At 50.0% G+C, this 23,873-nt stretch overlaps 11 protein-coding genes across 11 annotated transcripts; 6 read left to right on the top strand and 5 right to left on the bottom strand.

Annotated features, from left to right (window-relative positions):
• Positions 1–1,097: 1,097 nt before the first annotated feature.
• Positions 1,098–2,945, bottom strand: erf2 (palmitoyltransferase ERF2; the record flags this gene model as incomplete). The annotated part of the gene is made up of 1 exon (XM_001270664.1): positions 1,098–2,945. One exon carries the CDS (start codon positions 2,943–2,945, stop codon positions 1,098–1,100), a length of 1,848 nt encoding a protein of 615 aa, XP_001270665.1.
• An 805-nt stretch (positions 2,946–3,750) lies between these two features.
• On the top strand, positions 3,751–4,474 carry ACLA_034410 (uncharacterized protein; the record flags this gene model as incomplete). Its single annotated transcript, XM_001270663.1, has 4 exons — positions 3,751–3,891; positions 3,958–4,001; positions 4,131–4,329; positions 4,424–4,474. 4 exons carry the CDS (start codon positions 3,751–3,753, stop codon positions 4,472–4,474), a joined length of 435 nt encoding a protein of 144 aa, XP_001270664.1.
• A 430-nt stretch (positions 4,475–4,904) lies between these two features.
• On the bottom strand, positions 4,905–7,983 carry pmt1 (protein mannosyltransferase 1; the record flags this gene model as incomplete). Its single annotated transcript, XM_001270662.1, has 5 exons — positions 4,905–5,417; positions 5,499–6,959; positions 7,015–7,298; positions 7,354–7,643; positions 7,721–7,983. 5 exons carry the CDS (start codon positions 7,981–7,983, stop codon positions 4,905–4,907), a joined length of 2,811 nt encoding a protein of 936 aa, XP_001270663.1.
• A 904-nt stretch (positions 7,984–8,887) lies between these two features.
• ACLA_034390 (putative pre-mRNA splicing factor) lies at positions 8,888–10,598 on the top strand (the record flags this gene model as incomplete). Its single annotated transcript, XM_001270661.1, has 3 exons — positions 8,888–8,975; positions 9,033–9,086; positions 9,154–10,598. The coding sequence occupies 3 exons, from the start codon at positions 8,888–8,890 to the stop codon at positions 10,596–10,598; spliced, it is 1,587 nt and encodes a 528-aa protein (XP_001270662.1).
• Positions 10,599–11,335: 737 nt separating this feature from the next.
• Positions 11,336–13,515, bottom strand: ACLA_034380 (guanine nucleotide exchange factor SEC2; the record flags this gene model as incomplete). The annotated part of the gene is made up of 3 exons (XM_001270660.1): positions 11,336–12,733; positions 12,802–13,441; positions 13,508–13,515. 3 exons carry the CDS (start codon positions 13,513–13,515, stop codon positions 11,336–11,338), a joined length of 2,046 nt encoding a protein of 681 aa, XP_001270661.1.
• A 2,082-nt stretch (positions 13,516–15,597) lies between these two features.
• Positions 15,598–16,226, top strand: ACLA_034370 (DNA-binding protein; the record flags this gene model as incomplete). The annotated part of the gene is made up of 4 exons (XM_001270659.1): positions 15,598–15,621; positions 15,682–15,764; positions 15,861–15,871; positions 15,916–16,226. The coding sequence occupies 4 exons, from the start codon at positions 15,598–15,600 to the stop codon at positions 16,224–16,226; spliced, it is 429 nt and encodes a 142-aa protein (XP_001270660.1).
• Positions 16,227–16,654: 428 nt separating this feature from the next.
• Positions 16,655–17,603, bottom strand: coq4 (ubiquinone biosynthesis protein COQ4; the record flags this gene model as incomplete). Its single annotated transcript, XM_001270658.1, has 2 exons — positions 16,655–17,301; positions 17,396–17,603. 2 exons carry the CDS (start codon positions 17,601–17,603, stop codon positions 16,655–16,657), a joined length of 855 nt encoding a protein of 284 aa, XP_001270659.1.
• Positions 17,604–18,051: 448 nt separating this feature from the next.
• On the top strand, positions 18,052–19,628 carry ACLA_034350 (uncharacterized protein; the record flags this gene model as incomplete). The annotated part of the gene is made up of 6 exons (XM_001270657.1): positions 18,052–18,192; positions 18,253–18,828; positions 18,898–18,952; positions 19,005–19,067; positions 19,123–19,234; positions 19,310–19,628. The coding sequence occupies 6 exons, from the start codon at positions 18,052–18,054 to the stop codon at positions 19,626–19,628; spliced, it is 1,266 nt and encodes a 421-aa protein (XP_001270658.1).
• An 84-nt stretch (positions 19,629–19,712) lies between these two features.
• ACLA_034340 (ketopantoate reductase family protein) lies at positions 19,713–20,534 on the bottom strand (the record flags this gene model as incomplete). The annotated part of the gene is made up of 1 exon (XM_001270656.1): positions 19,713–20,534. One exon carries the CDS (start codon positions 20,532–20,534, stop codon positions 19,713–19,715), a length of 822 nt encoding a protein of 273 aa, XP_001270657.1.
• Positions 20,535–21,373: 839 nt separating this feature from the next.
• On the top strand, positions 21,374–22,278 carry ACLA_034330 (putative exosome-associated protein; the record flags this gene model as incomplete). The annotated part of the gene is made up of 3 exons (XM_001270655.1): positions 21,374–21,554; positions 21,612–21,778; positions 21,877–22,278. The coding sequence occupies 3 exons, from the start codon at positions 21,374–21,376 to the stop codon at positions 22,276–22,278; spliced, it is 750 nt and encodes a 249-aa protein (XP_001270656.1).
• A 657-nt stretch (positions 22,279–22,935) lies between these two features.
• Positions 22,936–23,674, top strand: ACLA_034320 (coiled-coil-helix-coiled-coil-helix domain-containing protein; the record flags this gene model as incomplete). The annotated part of the gene is made up of 3 exons (XM_001270654.1): positions 22,936–23,162; positions 23,327–23,582; positions 23,642–23,674. The coding sequence occupies 3 exons, from the start codon at positions 22,936–22,938 to the stop codon at positions 23,672–23,674; spliced, it is 516 nt and encodes a 171-aa protein (XP_001270655.1).
• Positions 23,675–23,873: the final 199 nt, after the last annotated feature.

The following is a 23,873-nucleotide window of genomic DNA, read 5'->3' as shown; positions in this document are numbered from 1 at the left end:
GAAATTTGCTGCAGGAGAATTAGATCGGAAGAGAGAAGTGTCTGAGCTCGTCAAAACTGCCGGAAGGTTTGTTGTAACTCGGAAGGTGAGCGTGATGACACCAAACAGGGCGATTGGCGCTTCCGATATCAGGAGTATCTGCACAGTGCTCTACGGCTCGAAAATCAGATCACCACAAGATTGTAACAGTCATGACGCAAGACAAACAAACACGACAAAGTGGGAGGAAAGGTCTCGCAAAGGCGATTGCCTGGAAATGGAGGGGAAAGGAAGAAAGATGAAGGTGCGGAGGAGGTTCAGTTCCTAATAATTATCCTGTCGTCAGCCAGCCTGGGACAGCCGGAGGGGAGGTACGGCCGCGGAATGTAGAGGGAAAAAGAAGCGAATCAACAGCGTACAAGGATCTCTCTCTCTTGTTGGGGTTTGATCACGGATGATTACGCTTAATTCTGTTTGCTCTTGTTTTCTTCAGGGAAAGTTGAACGCTTTCTCAGGGACTCCTCCGTAGCGTTCAGAGTAGAGGGCCGTAGCCCTCTTGCGCACCTTGCTTGATACCGGCCTTTCTAGTCACTCACATCCTACAGATGTCGACGAGCTCAAGAATTACTACAGCGACCGGGCCTCGTCCCCTCTCTTCAGGTCTTCTTCGAGTAGATTATTCATTGTCTATCTGAAGTGTGGTATCAAATATCATACATGTCTTCTGTGTCGCATGATAAAAACTCAACCCAGCAAATTGAACCAGGGCGAAATGTCCTCGACACAAGAGAGTATGGATGTTGGAACGAAATGGGAACTGAAAATCCTAGAATGAAAGAGACTAGAGATCGCTCAATTTGCGAGGCCTCGTTTTGGGCAGAGGGAATCTTGAAGGAATCAGAAAGGAATGCTAGAAGGTATCAAAATCAACCACCAGGCCAAGCAAAGCCAAGATATTTGGGGCTGAGTCGGTAAATTCGAAACTGTCAAAGAGAAAAAGAGAAGAAGCTCTTGAAAAACAAGATAGAAAGAATGTCATCACTGAAATGTGAATCACAAGAAAGATCGGAAGAAAAAGCCAGATGAGAATAACTTTGCAGGAGAGCCAGACGGCGGACTTAGCCCTGTTGCCCACTGGGAGGAACATCCTGCATCTCTATGTCTGTTTGGGCTTCGATATCTCGAGGCCGGTCTTTTCGTTTCAGCGTGCTCAAGCGCTGGTCACCCTCTTGATAGGGTCGCTTGAATTGCATGTAGGTTGGAGGACGTGGTCGTGCAAGTACAGACAACCAGTTTTGGAACACATTCCCTTGAGTGAAGGGACGATGACGGTCTGCTTTGGCGAATTTATGCGAGTTGAGGTATTCCCTCGTTGTCTCGCCCCGTCCAATCAAAAATAAGTGGTATGCCCACAGAGAGGCCGGATAGGGTGCTGCCACTGCCCCATAAATGACCATGGCCCAAGGCACCCGCAACTTGTCAATCGCAGCACCGAAAGAAAGCCCCTCCTGAGACCGATACACCAGTATATGTGCAAGACTGGCTCCAAGCAGAAAGAAGCCAAGTAGCGTCGCGGCGCTGACAAAAGTAAAGAAATAGCGATAGTTCCGGCGACCAACGCAATTGTTCAGCCAAACACAGTGGTGGTCCAATGTTTCAATGCAATTGTCGCATACACGACAATGATAGCATCGTGGCGGACGCCAGATATTACAGGTCTTGCAGTACTTCACAGGGACATCCATGGCTGCGACTTCAGATGTCGCCAATTTCACCATCACCCAGTCATTCGTTGGCGGTCCGATAGCCAGTGGATCATTAGCGGGTTCTGACGAGGGCATCGAATGAAGATTCCGTGGGATGATCCCGGGGTCGACTACCGACGCGTGTATAAACGAGGAGAAGCAGATGTAGAAGAGATAACCAAACAGAATCGGAATGGCAGGCGATATATGATGCCAAAGCCAAGGTGCTGAATATACGAAGAACAAGACCGAAGGAAGCACCACGAATATGCCGGTTGCAATATTGATTGGCTTGTCTCTGGAGTTTTGAAAGCGACCACCGCCGAAGAAGAGAGTATTGCCATTAAAATGCTCATAGTTCTTGCCCAGATGAGCCTTGACCGTTGGAGGTTGTTGCTTTTGGATGGATTCTGGGGAGGAGTCGGCTGACGATAACCGTTCATGGGTTCGACTGTCACCGCGGTCTGGAGCACCCCTGTTTTGCAAGGATAGAAACGAGAGGGGAGACCTCTGTGGAGGATCATTGTGCTCAGGGCCATTGCGAATAGTCCCTAAATTGAGATGCTGCGGCGGTATCTTATAGACTCGGGCCCTATCGGTCAGGAGATTCGCACTTTCGCCTAGGCTTCTCACTGTCGTATTACCAATCGGACTAGCATTCGATGTGTTCCGATCTGGAATTACAGGGTCTGTGAACTCGGTGCCGCGCGATGGAGGCGCCTCCTCCTGGGGTATAGAACTTTGAGCAAATGTGCTATTTGAGACCAGGCTTTGCCGATTCTGATCTAACTGGTCGGCCCAATCCTCAGAGGACACCGCAGTCTCTTTCGTAACGGGTCGGCCTCGATGCGCCTGAAGCCTCTGAGATGACATTGGGCGAAAGAAGCCTTGCGCAGTGAGCGAAGGAATATGCGTCCGGCTCAATCGGCTTGCAGAGCTTCCTGGTCTGCTTGTCACCTGGCTTTGCGCTGTGATGGAACTTCTTGCGGGTGGAGGCCCCCGGCGAGAAATGGAGTGTTGCCGCGACTGAGGGGCATGAGACGACACCCCGGTATATGCCTGTGATTGCGCCTGCGATTGCTCTCCATCCTCAGAAGCCAGATCCGTCACTCGAGATGAGATGCCCCCGACGGAAGGCGGACGCGGGATACCGAGGATATGTTGTGAGATTCGCGCCCTAGGCGCATCGCCCGGGTCAGGGTTGTTCGACGAAGATGCCATGATTGTCCGCAAGACGAAAGTGAACTGTGACTATCACGAACTCCGAGCATTCATGGCGCCGCTTAATGGCAGAAAGGAAGCGAAGGTATCTTGGATCGTTGCAGTGTCGTTATAGGGTAATTCGGTGTCAGAATGTAGACGCGAGATAGTGGTCTCTATCAGATGATGGAGGGACAAATAAGGAGCGACAATATGATATGGTTGTTTCCGAGAAGTCTCCGCGGCAGATACAGTTGATCATAAAAGAAAGAATGGAAGCAACCTAGAATGCAGCGGTGTGGTTAGTCTTGTATGAGGGTTTCCCATTATATCAAGGGAACACAGCCAGCCCCTGGGGGAGCATATGTCATGACGGAGCCCCTAACAGGACAAAGCAATATGGTTGGGGGGATAGCGGACCTTTTGAAGGGAGAAGAGTTGCAGAGATCGCGATAGAAGCAGAAAAGACTGAACACGTCACATCACGGGCAGGAAGAAGTCGACCATGTTGGTTCAGTTTGCGAGTGTGACCAGAAAAAGCTCCCTTCCTGTGACTTGTACAGCCCTTGCGCGCGGCGAATCGATGAACGATACGGCAATAATTTTGGTTCCTCAGGCGGCGAGCCATCCTTCAGGCAACCCGCAATGACTAAGCGTCGGGAGCGGATGGGCCAACGGGAGGTCACCTGATGATGCGCCGGCAACATCATCGTTTGACACTCACACCATCGGTTCCGCTCTTCCACTTCCCCCAAAGCGATCACCTCCCCCCTCCCCACTCAGTCCTCGCAGACAACCCCAGTCTAACAATCTGCAAAAAATCACCATGTCTTCAATTGCTGCCATGGCTTCCCGTCGGGCCTTCGCCCGCCAGTCCGTCTTCCGGGCTGCCCCGCGACGCCTCTACAGCTCCAAGATCGAGGAGGCCAAGCTCGACAAGGCTGGCAAGCGCGATCCCGAGCTCTACGTACGCTCTTCCGGCTGAGTACAAGTCCAATTGGCGGGATACAATATCTGATGGGCGTTCTTTTAGGTGCTTCTCGGTGTTATGTCCGGAGCTTTTCTGATTGCTGGATGGTGAATAATATCCCTCTCCACCCTATTGTTCGCCATGATATGTCGACAAGGACCCGAACCATCGCCAATTGCGCGCCGAAGATCGTTTTTCTACTGGACCGAACGTCGCTTACCACTTGTCGTCAACAGGTACTTCGGCAGAAAGCCCACCTCCGTCACCTCTGAGAGCAACGTTCGCATCGGCGAGAGCGCCATGCCCTGGGAGCGCGATGACGATGGCAAGGTCTACAAGTACCAGTACCACCCCCACGGTGATACCAGCCAGCCCCTTAGAAACGCTCCCAGCGCTCTGAACACCGTCATTGTTCCCAATGTCACCCTGCCCGCGGTATATATGGATCCTGACCCTTTTTTATTTTATGGCAAACTTGATATTGGGTAGTGATTGTATAGATTGCTGATACGCCATACCTTCTCTATAGGATCTCCACGAGCGCTTCAACAAGTACGGAAAGGAGGAGTGGGACTACTAGGTCATACAGCAAGGAATGGACCGCTAAACAAACATCGGATGCTTCCGATAGTGATTGCTGTACACTAAAATTGACTGTGAAGACTAGAGTTTGGAGTGTGGATTCGTCAGTAGGGCTTTGTGCATAGTTCGTTTTTTACTCGAAATTGATCGGGGATTGGTGTTTTCGTTACCAAGCTACTTTAAGCCAGGTGATTCACGCAGCAGGTACCTAATAATTTAAAGTAGGCACGCACTCAAGTAGTTCGTAGAGGTCATATCATTTACAAGAACATATTTCGTTCAATACCAGAGAAAAAGAAAGGGGTTCAACAGAAGACAAATATGGAATGAGAATTTGCTAGGCTTGAATATTTGAAGGATAGAAGAAGATAGAGGCAGAAAATGTCCCAACCAATTTCATCTGTCATTTAATTATACATCTATGACTGTCACTGTTGGGTCGCCTCGTTAGCTTCACTAGCCGGCTTTGGCTCAGGGGAGTTTGGTTGCTCAAGCGAACTCTCACCACCGGCTACCGAAGCTGGGCTATCGCCTGCAACCTCAACGTTCCCATGTTTGACGGTCTCGGGATTCTGTCCTTCCACATCTGGGTGCGGTGGTGCAACTTGGCCGTTTATCATGTCTACTTCGTGGGCATGTTCCAGCCGTGTCCGAGTCTCATGCCGAGTCTCGAACGAAACTTTGCCTTCCTTGGCCAAAGAGGCGACAAGTGCCTCGTCCAAAACGTTGCCCTGCTGATCCCGATACTCCACCCGGGCTTTGCCGCTGTGAAACTGCTTGGCCTGGGGTGTGACTTGGGCTTCTTCAGTCTCTTGCTGCAAGATCTCCTGCTGCTGTGGTGGCGGGACCACTGGTGGCGCCTGAACTGGAGGCACCTGCGCAACGGGTGTGGGCGATACACCGGGATTCGAATTGACATATTGGGTCACATATTGACCAAGCTAATGTCATGTCGTCAGTGGTCGGACTTTCATTTATGTCTAGTACCCTCGTCGCGGAGGTTGCCATGCTGGAACACTTACGTCAGTGTAAAATGTGTTGCAATCGAAGTCCCAGGACCCAATGAGTTTCACTTTCTTGCAAGCATCTTGGGTCCAGGGATTGCCATAAACCAATGGGGAGTAGAGAGTGAAAGCGAAAATGCTAAGGGCCAAGAACACTGCAACGAATCCTCTGCCAATGACCGGCCTGGAAGATAATCCAAAAGCCTTAAAGCGGTTGGCGATGAAATCAAACTCTTGACAGAGCGCAATGAGCGCAAAGTACAGCGCGGGGAAATAATGGTGAAGGAAGAGTTGCCGAGCCATAAGGAAGAAGGGGAAGTAGTGGAAGGCCCAGCCAAGCACACTCGTGCCAACTTCATAGTCGAAACGCTTCAAGTTGACATTTCGGTAATCACCACAACTGCGCTGCCAACGGATAACAGCAAGGCCTTTGAAGAGGAGGTAAACGGCAACGGCGACAGTAGAAGACCACCAAATGAATGGGTTGCCAAGAAGATAGATCTGACGGTGGTCTCGGCCCCAGAAGTTGATGCCTCTGAGCAGGGTTGGCCATGAAGGCGGACGAGAATCCCAGGCATGGGACTCGGTCAGACCGGCATTCGTGGTCCACATGACCTTCTGGAGTTCCCAGAATTTGCCAAAGAAACCGGGATTCCGATAGTTGACCTTCTCCGCATCGGCAGGTAGCATTGGATGAACATTGGATTCAATATACCAGATACTGTTTGGCAGAGTACCCCCTTTCGCACAAGTCACTTCTTGCTGGTCAAAGCCCCATTCGGGCAACTTCACTTTGTGAGAGAAAAGGACGCAGCCAGTCATGACATGCACGAGCCGAAATTTAGTTTGAATAGTTCGGAGTCTCTTCTTCGCTTCTTCCCCGTCAGACATCGACTTGACTATCTCGAAACGGAAGAGATCGTTCGCGTCGCCAGGAAAGCCTTCGTAACCATAGGCAGATACCTCATACTGCCAGTCGGCTTCGGTAACAGGAGGTCGCTCATCGTGTGAGTGAAGCCTTCTGTGCGTCAACGGGTGGTAGAGTCTTACCACACCACCATCCGGAATATACTCGGTGGTGATGTTATCCCAGGCAAACGGGCCTTCCACCGGTCCAAAGGACCCAAGAGGTTGAGTCTGATTCTCCAGGATAAAAACATTGTTCTCATCCTTGTGGGGGTAGAGAGTAATCTGTTGCTGCTTGCTTCCTGTGGGGTACATGTGGGCATGGGAGTGGAGGTAGCCACCCTGGGTGTTCAGGTGACGGATGCTCACTCGCGAACCGAACACAACATCGGCAGGGACGTCTTGCATTCCTTTGGAGTTCAAGGTCGCCTGGAACTCCGATGACATGAATCCGTCCCCATCCCCAGGGTTCACCAGACACAGGAAATGAATTGCAAACATTCCGCAATAGAATCCGAGAGGAATAATGATCAGACAGAAAACACGGGCGAAGAAGTGCTTAAGCCATAGACGCTAATAACTGATCAGTTTTCGGCATCAACCCACTCGGAAGGAAACGGACACATACCGGTGTGACATTCTTATAGTCGCCTAAGAGCACCCACAGTTGGAGCACTGTGAGAGAGCCGACCCAAGCGACAGTGAAAAGTCCAACCCATTTGACACTCAGAGTGGCACCCAAGCAGAGCCCCGTTGCGACCAGCCAAAACCACCAGGATGCACGGAAGGCGTGGGATGGCCCAAGCTCTTGCTGGTTTGTGAAACAGGTGAATGACAACGCCGTGAGCGCCGTGAAGAAGACCAATGGCGAATCTAGCAAGATAAGGCGAGACTGTGTGATAAGACCATTTTCTGCATGGGGTAAGTATGGGTGGTTGGGCCGAAGAATGCAACGGTGTGGACTTACCGAAGATAACCACACCGGCGCCCAGGATAGCAGTAACGGTCCGGCAACCAGTCGCTTTCAGAGTCAGGAACATCAATGGAACAGTGAGCACACCCAGCATAGCTGGAAGCAAGCGCATAGCAACATAGGGTACTCCAGGTTCGAGATAGTCCTTGCCAATGTCCTTGAAGTCGAAATTTCCGTCAAACCCAGCCAACCAGCCAGCAAGTGTGATCAGGAGTTTGGCGAGGGGAGGGTGGACATCCATAAAGAATTTGCCCTTGATATATTTACTCGCGAAGCCGCCAAAGCTGTTTATCCGAGGTCAGCGACAAAGGCGTATTCAGAGTTTGTGCAACGAGAGTAACGAGAGAGGACGGAAACACACTGGACTTCATCGAAGACGACGCTGGAAGGCTGGTAGATGCGAAACAGGCGAACAGCCATGGCAATAAGAGTTACCAAGACGAGCGCCTTATAGTCGGAGCCAGGAAGTTTGAATATATTGTTGTCCTTGACGCCCTCCGAGCCATAGCTGGACACTTCGACCGGCGCTTTCTTGCGATTCTTCGGTTTCGGCGAGCGGCTTGGAGAGCGACCTTTCCTCGGTAGAGGTCGGACCTGCAAGGTCTCTTTGGACTTTTGTGTCATATTGAATGATATGCCCCTGGAAGGCAGGACCGGAAAATAGGAAGATCGAATGGTAAAATAAAGAGATTATGTCGTACGACAGCGAAATGACCAAGGACGAGGTGTAGAATGCTCCGACTCCAGAGGGGAGCGCTCAGACAACCCCACGACTAACAAATCCAATGAAAACGGGCTAGATGATTATAAACGAGAGTAATGAATCGAGGACCGATTCGCCATAACAGAAGTTATATGGAAGAAGAAGAAAGATGATGGCCGCCGTCCAGAATGAAGCAGCAGAAAGCAAGACAACACGTGTGGGACAATCAGGAGGTTGATGAAAGCGTCCGGCTAGTTTAGGCCAGATCGTCGGCGGAGAGAAATAAGAACTAAGCCAAGTAGTATGGAGCTATGATGAACAACCACTGTCAGCGCAAACCACTTAAGATAGAAGTTATTGTTGTGGACCCATAGCAGGGGAGAAGATTGAGCATACAGCCTCGTCAAGGAAAATAGATTCCTTTTTTTAAAATTCCAATTACCTTGATAGTTACTGGGGCTGTTCATCGGCAGTATTATTATTGACTGTTGACAGGAACAATAATAAACCATATTATTCTGATTTCTGACTTCATGTGATGGATACTTACGGAGTTGGTTCCATTACTATTGATTATTCGGTGGACTGTGGAGTTCGTACAGAACGTTACTAGCGGTAACTTTACACTCGATCCATCTGTCGCATGAGCCAATCATAGTATCTGTTCGTCGCGCGCGCTTATCTAACAGCCGCCGACAAACGCGCCTGGGTTCTTTCCCAATGAAGTCAGTCTCGGGGCAAAAAGAAGGACGTCTGCGGTGCTATTGAGGCCAACCACAACATCCCTGAATCCAAGCCATTGCTCGTTTGGCTGTCAGATCAATCATGGCTTCGAATGGGAACACCCCGGCTCCTGCTGATGAGGTGAGCAAGCCACCAGAGGGTGTGGTATTGCCACCTAAAGACATTCGAGGTTGGCTTTGATCTTCCCAAGCTTTCGCCTAGAAGCGCCTGCTGATACTCTGTATAGCTATTGTAGAGAAAACCGCCGGCTATGTCGCTCGCAATGGCATTGTCTTCGAAGGTAGGTTCCTATCGTCACCATTGCAAGTTTGCGGCGAGAGACGGCGAGCTAATCTTTTGCGTTTCAGACCGGGTGCGCGAAAAGGAACGAAACAACCCCAAATTCTCCTTCCTCAACCCCGATGACGCTTACGCAAATTTTTATCAATGGCGATTAAACGAGATCAAAGAGGGACGAGGTACCACGGTGGCAGCAGGCAGACCGGGAGAGCCAACAGCAGCTCCTGAACCCGAGAAGCCCAAGGGTCCCGCGGAGCCCCCAGAGTTTCACTTTTCGGCGCGGATGCCCATCATCAACGCGCAAGATTTGGAGGTCGTCAAGCTTACCGCGCTCTACGTCGCCAAGAGGGGGAAATCGTTTATGACCGCGCTGTCGCAGCGCGAAGCGAGGAACTTCCAGTTCGATTTCCTGCGCCCACAGCATAGTCTCTACCAATTTTTCACTCGGTTGGTCGATCAGTACACAATTCTCCTGAGAGCGGAGGGAATCGATGGGTCGACATCAGAGAAGAACAGGCTTGCTGAGCTGGAGTATAACGTGAAGAACAAATTCCACATTCTAGAGCGGGCGAAACAGCGTGCCGAGTGGGTGAAATTTCAAGAGCAACAGAAGCAGAAGAAGGAAGAAGAGGAGGAACAAGAACGAATAACCTATGCGCAGATCGACTGGCATGATTTTGTGGTCGTCGAAACGGTTCTCTTTACGGAAACGGACGATCAGACCGACCTTCCTCCCCCTACTTCTCTGAACGATCTACAGTCCGCCTCCCTAGAGCAGAAGGCCATGATGTCGCTGAACCCGCTCCGCATTGAAGAAGCAATGCCAACAGAGGAAGAGGCCCCAACATATTACAACGCCTATCCTGCACAGCAGCCCGAACCTATGGTACACCCTGCTCCTCCATCTGTATCACCATATCCTCCACAGACACCCATCCCGCAACCCTACCCGATGGCCACCGCAGCCGCTCAGGAAGAAGAGCAACGGATTCGTGAGCGCATGGAGGCCCGCGAACAAGCAGCAGCCGCACAAGCCGCCGCGAGAGCAGCTCCCGGCCAGCAGCCCATGCGCATCCGGTCCGACTACGTACCGCGCGCCCAGGCGCGCCGTCTCAATCCTTCGGGTGCCACTGCACCTTGCCCCAACTGTCATCAGCAGATTCCTGTGGCGGAACTCGAACAGCATATGCGTATCGAACTGCTGGATCCCCGGTGGAAGGAGCAGCGCGCCAAGGCCGAGTCACGTAGCGCGACCACCAACCTGTCAACTGCGGATGTTGTGAACAACCTGAAACGCCTGGCAAGCCAGCGAAGCGACGTGTTCGACTCATCACTTACCGCGCCCCTCGATCCCGAGGAGGAAGCACGAAAGAAGAGAATGGCTTTTGAGAACGTCCCCGGTGCTGGTCCTACACCGCCGATGGTCGGTCCGACTGGGGGAGCTCCCAATCCTCAGAGCTTGAACATCGAGGAACAGATCAGACACATTCACGAGCGATACAAACATGGCTAATCAATCTTTTGGCGGTCGTCGAGATGCTTCAAACCTATACAAGGCGTTGCTTATCTAGGAGTTCATGGTTCTTACGCTCGAATTCACTTCAGTAAAAAAGAGGATGTAAATTATACCCTTTACTCGTCGATTCTTGTAAGATTGGAACTGGCAGAGCCGTCTGCGGTGTGGTCTGAATATCTTTAGTTTGACTCAAAAAGTCCAGCGAACACTTCTTTCACTAGTGTAATGCCGAGCCTCCGCAGAAGAGTGAGTTAAGAATCGACAAAAGTGTCGTCGGTTGTATATGGTAAAATTAAATATCATTATTCCGACACAGATCATGCCGTGCGTCATTCACTCGATACATTAGACCTTGAGATTCCCATGATCATAAAATCGAAGTCGAAGAGTAAGAAATAACAAAAGCAAGACGCTGTCTAAGAACGAAAAAAAGCCAGGTGCAGGTTTAATGCTCTGATTGCGCCATGAAGGGGGTAAAAAAAAAGTAAGTCAATGATTCCCACAGCCGAATGAAATGTGAGAATGGCAAAAAGAAGGAAACAGATTATGCGTACAAATTGATTAGTAATACATGTAGTATGCTGCATTCAGCAATGAGAATAGCAGCTGTGTGGGAAATGAAGAAAGATGATCTAGGATATCAAAAGACACATGGTATAGAAAAGTTCAAATAGAAAAAGGGTATGGTATCGTCTTGTCCAGGAGAACGATAATTCAAAGAACTTGAGCTTGGATCATGGTTTTCGTTCCTGTTCACTGCCGTTTAACGTGGTCTCGTGCATGTGCGTATCTTCAACATGAGTGACGGGATTCGAGTCACCATTGGCCGCAGAGATAGTCACCTGGCTCACATTCTCCCTAGAGAAGTCGTCTTTGGCTTGCTCCGAAGCATGGGATTCGGTGCTATCGTAGAACATTGGGCCGGCACCAGATTTGGAAGTATATCCGCTCACAGAGTTATTGTCGTAATCGGAATCCGAAACTTCATAATCGTGAAAGTCCCGCGCCTCGAAAGGTGACGGATAGTGGCTCTCCTCATCATTGAATGGCGTGCTTTGGTTAATGTGCTCCATGGACGCAGGACCGCTGTATTCGAGCTCATTCGCATGAGGAATGGCAGGGATAACGCCACCACCAATTCGAGACCAAAACATCCGCTCCCTCAAGCGAATTGTTTCTTCCCACGCGTCTTTTTCTTCCTCAATATCACCGCCACGAATATGCCCATCAAGGATGAGGCGCAAATAGCCGGTAAATTCACAAGAGGAGCGCACTCTCTCAAGACACAAGACGCACAGGGGATACCGTTGCGCAGTCTCGTTATCCGATGTTCTGAAGCGATGAGTTCTCTCGTTGTCCGTACCAGGCCTACGATCGCCGCAAAGGGAACAGGGAAAGTCGAATTTTTTCGCTGCGGCTGGCATCGGTTCAACCACGAGGCTTCCTTCGCAGATGCTGCTCAAAACCGTGCGTCGCGTTAGCCAAGAGATCCCCGGTGCTGCGTCCAACCTGAGTGTTGGTTCAATATCTTCCATGAGGACGCGTTTGTAAAAGCGAGTCTCTTTGAGTGGAATGTGAGAGGTGGAAGGCTGCGGAGAGGACATGCTTCCGTGGGGCGAGTGAGTCGACTTGGCTGGGGAAGAGGATGCTGAGCCAAATCCGGCCCCGCCAAAATTGGCCAAGCTCATGACATTGAGGCCGGCGTAGGAGCCACTCGCTGCCCTGCTTGGGGGCTTCGAGGCTTTCGACAGAATGAACAGCTCCCGAAAGTCTTCGAAAGCTTGGATATCCGTCCGGCACACCGACTTGATCAAATGTGGGAAACTGGTGGATGGGCCCGGCACGACTTCTTCAAGATGGGGTGATGGTTCGAAAGTATCCGTAGACTCGAAGTCCTTCGTGGTATTTCCCGGTCCTTTCTGGGGCCCGGTTGGGGAGGATGGTGCCGTGGAGTTGATAGCGTGAGTATCGACATCATCCTTAGCTAGGTTCATTCCTTGCATGACCGACTTCAACTCGGCCAGTTGCTCTTGATGCGACGCAAGGAGCAACTCCGTGTCTTTCACTTGGGCACGTAATTGCTCATTCTTCTTCTCAACTGCCTCGCGTTCCAGCTTAGCAGCGGCGACCATCTGTTCATTGCGAAGATTAGATAAGGGTTTACCACAGAGCGACGAATGCTGATGGAGAGAGAAATTACCTTGTTCGCTTCTTCAAAAAGCGCCGCGGTCAGAGTTTCCAATTCTTGTTCAATGGTCTTTTTGCCTTTTTCAACGACGGCGCGCTGAGTCTTCTCTTCTGCCAGAGCGGCCTGCAACCCTGAAATTTCAAGGTCCGCATCAACCTTCTTGATGAGGATCTGTTGTTCAATATCCTGCCGGTACCTTTCGTTTTCCGATTCGAGGGATTTGAGTCGGTTCTGCGCTTGTTCCAGCTCCTGGCGGGTGGCGACTAGGCTGTCATCCAGAGTAGTCTGATTGTTGATCGCCTGAATCAATTTAACACTCAACGCAGCCACTTCGCTACTCAAATCCGGATGATGAGATGGCGTTATGCACGATTCGGGAGTCTCCGAATCATTGGCCAGTCTTGGATCTTTCAGTGTACTGAAACCACCATCAGGGAAATCACCTGCACTGTTGGAACGGGAGGCAAGTGTTGGTTTCTGAGTCGTGACCGATAGGAGGTCATTGGTAGACTTCGTTTTCGTGACTGTTCTATCAGGAGAGGGCGATCTATGACCAGACGAGAGAGATCGCTTGTGGTTACTTGAACGGGGGATCATGTTGGAGGGTGAGAGGAAGCTGTGACGTAAGTGATAGGTCTGAAATGCGATTAAACTGTTCAACTCAGTCAGCGACTTGCAAAGCCACACACGGAGAGCCTCCAATTAATGCATCACGTACTCGGCCATGGTGGTCGCTGAAAGAGACGAGAGGGTTTGTTCCAGGCGGTGGAAGAGGCTCAGTGACCCAGACCGGGTATCACAGCCATGCAATTAGGTTATTCACTGTGCTCATCCAGAGACTTCGATTGTGGATGTGTGATCAAGAAATAAGCGAGGTGTATGATCAACTGTGAAAATACAGCTGAGGCACGGGTGCCTGCCAGCGCGCGTACTCCGAATGTAGAACGAGAAGGACAGGAGCGGAGATTGGGAGAAGGAAAAGTCGGATTTAACGGATACGACGAAAGAAAAGGAGAGGACAGATAGAATTGAAGGGAGACCAATATATTGAACAAAAGAATCGAGTCAAAGGAAGGGAGTGATAGTCAGAGTAACCCCTCTCTAGCTGGAAAGGATGGCGGTTGGGATGGCGCTTGCAGGAGTACGGAGTAGGCTGTTTCTGTCAGAGTACTACTACCAGTACCAAGGTCCAAGATCCCTGGAACCTCAGGCTCGAAGGCCAAAGTGTTAAGTGAGGGATGGGATGACGGATGTCGTACTGAAGAATCCCAGGAGCTAGTATAGAAGAGGACTAGTGTCTGACAGGAGGCAAATCCAGATTGAGCTTATCTGATTCGGGACACCCGATCTCAAAAAGGACTAGACCCAGCGGCTACCTATCAGGTGACAAGTTGACAACCCAGTAACTATACAGTCTACAGTACGCCAGTACGGAGTACTTACTTTAGGTATCTACTCCGTAAGGTAGGAGTAGGTACATCCCATTGGCCATGTGACTCTCTGATGAATCCTCCAATGGAATTTCAGCTTCTTTTATCTGGCTGTTCAGCTTATAATATCTTAAATCTTAAGGTAATAAATATCTACTGAAACAAAATTTGTCTACCCCATCATACCATACTTTTGATTAACCAAGAGATTGATCAGGTGAAACATCTAAGAGACGGATCACTCCATGGATACCTTGACTACTCGGGAGAAACCCAAATCCATAAAACTTCTGTCCTGTGTGAGGGTCTGAATCCTTCTCACTCCTAAATTGCCCTTCTTAAGAACGAAGACTCGATAGTTCGGGTCTATCCCTTTCAAAAGGGATCAATCCTGTTTGCAAATAATATCGAATTCTAAAACGAGGTTCTTGCCAGACAAGTGGCCGAGAGCTACAACACCAAGCTGGATCGCTGATCAAGCGAGCTGATGGTCTGGGAAAAGCCACAGTTCGTTGCCCCCCAGCATGGTCAGCATCTCCCTGCTTGTATGCTTAAGCCGACATTGTCCTCAACACGCCCAGACCTGGACAACTCATAGTTACAACAAATGACTCCTACGTTTTAACTGCTCGGTCGAAGTCACCAAATGATAGAACCTACCCTCTGGTAAGAATGGATCTGGATGCGTTTGTCAGGTCAGCATTTGCAAGACCCAGAGCTCGATCCCTTCATCCGCGGAAGACAATACCATCAGCTGAGAACCAGAAGATAATTTCGACAGAAGCAATCTATATTCTGTGTAACTAGTACTTGCTCAGTCAGCCTGTTCAGCACTACATACCTACCCACCTACTCTGTATGCATGCTAGGGAGGAAATTGTAAGGTGTGGAATGAGGCTAGGCTGGCGCTTGATGACGACATTTCCCGTTGGAAAGATAGATAGAACCTGTGTATAATGTATATTGGCGAACACATGGCTGTTCAAGCAAGGTAAACCCTGAAGGCCTGAACAACGCTTCTCCATTCAAGGATCAATGCATACTGTGTAGTACTTGTGGATCATCTAGACCTAATAGTGTATCTACTCCGTACTTCGGGGGAGAAGTTGAACCGTGATTGTCATGGAGCCCCACCCCCAACATGACGGCCTCAGGCCACAAAGTGGGGTACAAAACTTCACTATCATTCGATCTGGGTAGTCTACCCCTCGATAGAGAGAGAGAGAAAGAAAGATACAGTTGAAGACCCAAGCAACACTATCTAATCCATTTTGTGGTTTTCGCTTTCCCGGATTGATTCGGTCTTCAGATTTACTACAGAACCAGGATTCTAATATCTTCTCAATACAAAAACCCTTGCCTCGAACACTAAATCCAAATGGCTGACGCAGAGCTGGAAGAGGTGCGTATGAGAGGCATTTTGAACTACGACATTGGAACTATTATCTAAAGATCGGAATAGCTCAGACGGGCCCGTCTTGCACAACTACAACAACAGGGTGGCCCCCGAGGAGCTGGTGGAGAGGGTCAAGAGGAACAAAGAAAGTAAGTCTTGCGAGTCACATTCACCAGACAGTCACCGATACCGTACCTTCTCCCAGTCAAAATGCATGTGTGAGATACTGACCGTCTTACTTCCAGACAAGCTGAAGGTATGCCATCATGATTTTCCTAACCTCCGCGAGATAGTCTCCAGCAACCTACTCACCCTTGACCGACTCGCCAGCCGAACGTCGCTCTGCCATCCTGAGCCAAATCCTCGAGCCCGAAGCCGCCGATCGTTTAGGTCGGATTCGCCTCGTCAAAGAATCGCGCGCCTTGGACGTCGAAAATAGACTTATCATGCTGGCACAGACGGGTCAGATCCGTCAGAAGGTCACCGAAGATCAGCTGAAGGACTTATTGAATGCGATTGCGGAGAACCAACGGAAGGACGAGCAGGAGAAGATCGTTTTCACTCGACGGAAAGGCGGCTGGGACGACGATGATGACCTGCTGGACTTGTAAGAATGGGACTTTGGACTACAGTCGTGCCGCCAAAATCGTGCTTCTAAAGAGCATGGAAGCGGCATTTTGCGGGATGAGCTTATTTTGATACCTCAGCTCTCGATCGAGGATCTTCCAGGCGTTACCACTCGCGCAGCTGATTTCTTCGTCTAGAAAGCTGCCTTTCCTATCTTCTACTTCATGGTCTTTTCACAAAAAATTCTCACCGCGAGTCAATGCAGCTATGACCTACAGCCAGCCGTCTTTACAATTCTAGGAACGAGTCCCTCCCAGGCTTTACCACGCATTAAACAACAATTGGGGATACAGTGTATGGAATTTACCTGGATAAAAGAGCCTGACGCCAAGCTCAAGTGTAATATACATATCTTAACAGCCAGAACAGCCCGACTTCGGCAACATTCAGGAAGTCAAGCATCAAGAACATATCATGCTTGCTGCTCCAACCTCTCCTTCTCCCGCTTCTGTTGTTGCCTCATCATCTTCCGAATCTCCCGTAAATCGGGCGGCCTTTCAATGTGCAGCTCCCGTCGTAATTCATCAACATCCTTCTCCAAGATTTCCTCCCAATAGACGTTGATCAATTCCTTGCTCGCAAGCCCGCTGCGAACTGCCCATGGTAGATGGAGCGAGAAGAACCTCTCCCGTTCCGCAGGCTTCAATCTCACGAATGCGAAGATGCTGAGACCAGTCATGGGGATAAGCGTATTGAGAAACTCAAACGCCTTGAGCGCCAACTCTCCCTCAACGAAGATAGGAAGCCCAGTCACCGCGTGGTAAAAGTCGTGGCACTCCCGGTACCGCTGCATGACATATGCACATTCCTCGTCATCAATGTACTTGACGCTGTTGCGAGTGTCGGGAGAAACCCCCTCGCGATCAAGCCAAGTAGCGTAAGTCCGGCCCACGGAGTTCTCTGGCAGAGAGCGGAGGTAGGACATCGGGAGGGTCTCGGAGGTTATACGCGGACGGTCCCGAAGAATGCGTCGGCCCGTGGGATCAGATAACATCGCATCGCGAAGTCTGTATATAAAATAGGGGGTTGCCGTAGCCTCGCCGCACGCTGCAATGAGATCTATGACGCCGCGTATTGTTAGTCCAACCTTTTGGGACGAGAGCGCTATAACCAAAAATCATAATTTTGGAAGATTTTGTATGTATTTCCTTACCAGCTCTTCGAGGATTTAGAAGCGATCCCACCGCAGAGCCCACAGCCAGAGCACCACGCTCGAGGAAAGTCAAGGGGACATGACCAGGGTACTTCGGCGGCGGGCGGTTCACGGCGGAAAAAGGCCGTACATAGGCTGCAATTGCTGGTGATGCTGGTGTCAGTCCCCTGGCAGCCAGTCCTGCTCCACGCCTCCCAAGGAGTGACATGTTGTGAGTAGAGGGCGTAATGTCGTTATTAACATGACCCTTTATGCGACAACAGGTCGAGATGGTCTGATGCTTCGGGAACTTCTGACGCCGCGGAAGAGCTCCGGCTGGCGCAAGTGGTAGTTTTGGAACGCCGTAGAGCAAACGATAAGCTTTCGATAAGGATTTCTTATCACTGAATTTATGCCGCTATGTGGTTCACAGATAGCTTGGCTCTTTTTGAGCAAGTTCACCATACTTCGATGAAATGTTATAATGCCATTTTGAGATTAACAGATTGATATTGGGTCTAAATATACGAACAACTGAAAATGATCAACACATCTGGATCCATCCCTTGATGAGAAGCAAGCACACCGCAAGTACATCAACCCTGTTTGTCTCTCTAGCACAGACCCCACCACATCCATTGCTGCTCAGCCAGAAGACTCCAAACCATTTTACAGTTATGAGGCCAGACTGGTGGCCTGGGGAAATTCATGAGAGCTTCACCGAATGGGCCATCTCCCAAGGGGTCATTGTGAATGGAGTTGCTCCGGCGCGGTTTCCTGGCCGCGGACTGGGAATGATATCTACGAGGGCCATCAAAGTTAGTAGTGGACCATCCTCCTTAAATTTCCAGACGAACTGACATCCACAACATTAAAAGAAAGGCGAGGTGATCTTGACAGTGCCACTGAAGGCAATGTTGACAACGAGGCGCATCCCTGCATCCTTTAAGCAGCAATTTCCCAAGGATGTCTCCGTCCATGCGCTCCTTGCTGCCTTCCTAACCCTCGGGGAAGAGGAGGACTTGCAAAAGTATGAGCTCTGGAGACAGACCTGGCCTATTCGCCGGGACTTTGAGGATAGTGTGCCCCTTCTGTGGCCATCGTCCCTCCGGGGGCCTAATCCATGCTATGATGACAACGCCACTCAATTGAATCTGCTTCCTCCTTCAATATCCGGCGCCTGGAACACTATTCGGAAACGCAAGATTGGGTACGAGTATGAGACGTCGCACCAAAACCTCCTTGCCCAGCAGGAGCAGAGATTGTTGAAAGCTTGGAATAGCGTCATCTCCGTTTTCCCCGAAACAGATTGGGAGGCTTATTCATACAACTGGTTCATCGTCAACACGAGAAGCTTTTACTATCTTATGCCTGGCCAACAGCCACCGGAGGATCGAAACGACGCCATGGCCTTATTACCTTTCGCTGACTACTTTAATCACTCCGATATAGAGGTACGGACTGTCCTGCCCAGCAGCATGACACCTCAATTTCTTCTGGTTTTGACATTATATGCCGCACAGGATGATGTAAAATTCAATGGCCAGAAATATATCTTTCGAGCGACAAGGAACTATGGTACGAGTCTATTTTATCTCCATTGGCAGATCGATTCGCTGACCCTAAACAGATGTCGACGAGGAAATATACATGAGCTACGGGCCACATCCGAACGATTTCTTACTCGCTGAATGTGAGATCAAGACACCATCGTTTGTTCCATGGATCACACAGCTTACGTCAATTAGATGGGTTTTTCCTCGAGGAGAACGGATCGGAAGCGATATACCTTGATGATATCATTTTTCGAGATCTGAGTGCGTCCCTCCAGGAAGAGCTATATTTGCAACAATATTATGGGTATGTTGACCATGAGATCATTGGCACCTTCTTGGGTGGCTATTGTAGCGCCATTGATGCTAATATATGGTCCAGCAACTACGAAGTCACTGCCACAGGCGCCTGTTATAGAACCGAAATTGCTGCTTGTATGAAATACATGACTCCAAGGGATTGGCGAAACTATGTCCTTGGGTATTCGACAAAGGGTTTTGACGAACAGAAATCGGCTGCAATTATCCAAGAATGGATACGCGCCTATGTCAAGGAGGCGGACACCACACTCGCTGCTCTAGAACATCTTGGTCCCGATCAAGTGGACCAGAAAGATATTGAGAAAGTGTCAACACTCGTCAGGCGATGGGGACAAATCAAGGCCCTCTGTGATAAGGCTCTGATAACTGTGTCCTGCTGACAGAGCAGAGTATGGCGATCCATAGCCACAAGCATTCTCCGGACATGATGAACATTTCGGTCAGTGGTTCCATGGCGAGCAGATTCAAAGTTTTGAACCGCCAAGGACATCGATAGGGATAGCCCCGGACACTCTCTGCTTCGCCAGTTGCTGTTTGGCAAGGACCAAATTCTTAATCATATAGTTCACTGCGCACTTGATGCCAAGCTCCTCGCCCCTGCGCACAATGTAACCATTTATATACTCGATCTCCGTGGTTTTCCCAGATCGTACATCAGCCAGCATGGAGCTGGTATTCTTGGCAGTCTTGTTCGCAAGTTGAGTGACCATCCATCGAAGACGTTCTGGCGAAAAGCGATTTTCAATACCAGGAATACCTTGCAGTTCAGGCAAGGCGCAAATGACACTCGAGATCTCAATCAAAAGCATCCGCATCACGCGAGTAAAGCTGTAGTTGTACAAAATCTCCCCGTTTTCACAATCCATGATGGCCGTCAAGGGATTAATGATAGCGTTCATTGCCAGTTTCTCCAGCTGATATAGAAGAAGGGAGGACGGAGTCTCGGCCACAGCAACCAGCGGCGGCGTGAGGGTCAATGTACGTGTGAGGTATTTCGTACTCGGAGCCCACTCTAGCTCCTCCTCATCCGCAGATGAATGTGCCTCGCGCGGCAAGACGGGACTGATGATGGTCGTTCCAATGCCTGTATGACTGACATGGAACGCGTCCCGTTTCCGCGCTAAGCCATGTGAAATGATACCACACATGTAGTGCGGACGGTGGAGAGGGTCAGGGAAGACCTTCTTGTTAATCTCCTCGATGGTTCCCATGCCATTTTGGAGAAGAAGGACTGTGGAATCAGGGGTCAAGCGATGGCTGACCGACTCCAGAGCTTTCGCAGTCATTGGAGCTTTGACTGCAACTATCAGGCATTCGATATGCTCATCATCCTCCACTGACTGCGATAATGACTCTTCCACCCCGGCTTCTAAATTTTCTTCCGCAGCTCTGTTACCGCTGGTATCGGGCTCTCCATTCTCTTTCCAGTAAGGTAGCGAGTACCATGTCCGGTCACTCAGTACGTTGACATCGAAGCCGGTTTTAATATCATCAAGACCGTTAGTATTGACGGCTAGACACTTTTTTTTCGCCAACCAAGCTCCGTAAAGGCTCCTACTGTGCAGCAACAGGGTGATAGGAGGCGGTGACGGTCGACTTGCAAGCGAATGCGCAACAAATGTTCCGACATTTCCAAGTCCCAGGATATGTATCCGGCCCGATAGCTTGCGCCTCTCGTTCGCATGGGATGCATCAACGGCTTTCTGTATCCATGTAGATACGGATCGACTCTGCTGCACGCTTCGAAGGCAGAGCCTTGTCAAGGTCTCTACTTCGCACACGCCAGTCCGCAGAAGCGGACGGCGTCCTAGTATGTAGAGCGACACTTTGAAGAATTGCACGAGATTCGAGGAGCGAGTTTCGTTATCGGAGAAAATTTCCTAGCGAGCTCACTATTTCCTCAATTCCACTCCAACAATACTATGTGGCAAAGCATTTCAATTCTTCGTTCAGCTAGTTCGTCTTCTGGAGGCTGCGACAAGGAATAATAATGACGGTCGATCAATAAGCTAGGAGAAATGGGCTCTGACCGCCTGATTCACCGCCCACTGATAAAAAAAATCGCCATTATCAGTTGGATTGATGGAAAAGGTGATTTGATCAAGACTGCGCCAACTTATACAATATGGACGCCGTTGATCTGATTCCGTTGCTCGAGCAGCTGGATGACAATGTGGACGACTTGGAAGAGGCTCTGAAACCCATCTTGAGCAATTCAGTTCTCGAGACCTCAAAGAAACTTCCAGTCCTAGACAAGGCGAAATTCCACGTTCTTGTAACCTACACTCTGGAATCTCTCATCTTCTGTACGATTACCCAAGTTTCTCCCGATTTATGGAAATTCTATGCTTACGTTGAGGTAGCTTATCTGCGTCTCCATGGCGTGAATGCAAAGGAGCACCCTATCTTCCGCGAAATCACCCGGGTGAGGCAGTATTTTGCAAAGATAAAGGCGCTGGAGACAGAGCCGGAGCAAAGGACTATGACTTTAGATAAGGAGGCAGCTGGTCGCTTTATCAAACATGGGCTTGTAGGTTCCTCCCTATGTCTCTTGACCTGCAGTTTACACCCCCCTCCCCTTCCCCCAACTCTCTCGTTTCTTGTATAGTACGCGCTAATATCCCCCAGGCCGGAAATGAGAAGTTTGATATACAACGCAAAGAACAGGAAGCCAAGGAAAAAGCGCGTGCCCAGCTCAAGGCGGCATTGTTAGCCAAGAAAGGCGCGAAATCCGAGACCTCGTCCAAGAACGCTACAAGTAATTCAAACTCAGAATCAGACCAAGACGGCAGTGACTCTGATAATGAAGACGCTATGGCTGTGGAGCCAACACAGCCGTCCGAATCTCCCGAAACAACCCATGCAGAAGATACCAAAGAAGGAAAGAAGTCGAAGAAAGACAAAAGTAAGCAGGAAATTTCCAAGGCCACCAGGAAGCGCAGGAAGCGAAGCAAAGAGGACCAAGATGAGAGAAAGAAGGAGAGACGGCAGAAGAAGTTGGAAGTTCGGAAGACGAAGAAGACAAAATGAAGAGGAGGGAACATAAGTTGATCACCCATTGTAAGACAAATCTTCGCATCCTGGTCGGCTGGCCCGACCATGGCCCAGTGTTGGATGTCGACCGTCAGAATGGTGGTAAGACTTAGCTCACCTCTACCCCAGATGCCTCATGCCAACACTTGGGTTGTTGGCATATACAGCTTTGTGCTGAAGCTTGGCACTTGATGGGTTTCCTGACATGGCATTATCGAAATGTCTCGATCTAGATACCCACAGCCCTCCTCCTACGTCAGAGGGCATGTGCACTTGGAATCACTTATAGAATAGATATCCATTATTAGCAATGAACATTGAGAATGAGTCAGATGGCGAGTCGACACTCCTGTAATATTACAGCGTTCTGTAACATAAACAGGTGCCGATTGATACAGCACGTGATTTCATCCAGCAGATCTTTAGGTACATACTTACATAATCAAACAACAACCAATCGGTATCGAGGTATCCATCAGCTGCATCGGAGTTTGTTCTCTTTCTCCGCCGACGGGACATTCGAGGTTCTTCTTTTTCGCGCCTCCAACCTCAACATATAAAAGCCTCCAACCCATCAAGCTTTCGCTCCTTATCCAACTTTTCATCAAACTATACCCCTCTTTTTTGTCGCCTTCCTCACAAACACACATCAAGATGCCTCGTCAACGCCGTGGTGCCGCCCCTGCGCCTACTCCTGCCCGCAGCGCTCCCACCAGACCTACCGTTGCTCCGGCCAGACCGGCCGCTGCTCCCCACGCTCAGCAGCACCAGCCTCACTCGACGGCTGCTCACCCTCCTGCCCAGCAGGCTCCTCCCCCCATGGCTCCAGTCCAGCAGAGCTCCGGCCCCGGACTGTTCGGCCAGATGGCCTCGACCGCTGCGTAAGTTGACAAGCCTACCTCCCCGACATCCTCGGCTCAGATATGTTCTGGTGGCAATAACCCGATATGGCATATCGAAGAAGTTGCCATCGCCAGCTTTTGCGCCGAGTCACATTTTCAGTATGAGAAAACGCAGTGACTAACTTTATTCTTTTCCTTTCTAGTGGTGTCGCAGTTGGTTCTTCGATCGGGCATGCCATCGGTGGCTTCTTCAGCGGAGGCTCTAGCAGCGCCCCTGCTGAGACACAGCAGGCTGCCCCCGCTCAGGCTCAACCCATGGACAGTGCTCTGTGGCAGGGCAGCGCCACCAACAGCTCCTGGGAAAACCCCGCCTGCGAGACGGACGTTCGCAACTTCCGCAAGTGCATGGATGAGAACCAGGGAAACATGACCATCTGTGGATGGTACCTCGACCAGCTGGTAAGCAGCGCGTTGCATTGTTATTGTATCTGGGAATTATTGCTGACTGCATTGTATAGAAAGCCTGCCAGGCTGCGGCTAAGCAGTACTAAGCGACTGTGCTTGTATCTACGTGCTTTTTCAATTTGGGTAAAGACTTCTCGGTCTTTGGTGCAATTATCGACTTGTCTCAGGTTCATTTCTGGGATGGCGGGTTGATGGGTTGTGTTTGCATAGCGGCGTAATAACCTTACTCTACTGTATACCACTCTCCCAAGGGAGCCATATCTGTCTTATTTGTCTTCCTATGCG

This window comes from Aspergillus clavatus, genomic scaffold, assembly GCF_000002715.2.
Source record: "Aspergillus clavatus NRRL 1 1099423829802 genomic scaffold, whole genome shotgun sequence".
Lineage (NCBI taxonomy): Eukaryota > Fungi > Ascomycota > Eurotiomycetes > Eurotiales > Aspergillaceae > Aspergillus > Aspergillus clavatus.
This window is presented reverse-complemented; position numbering and strand designations above follow the sequence as displayed.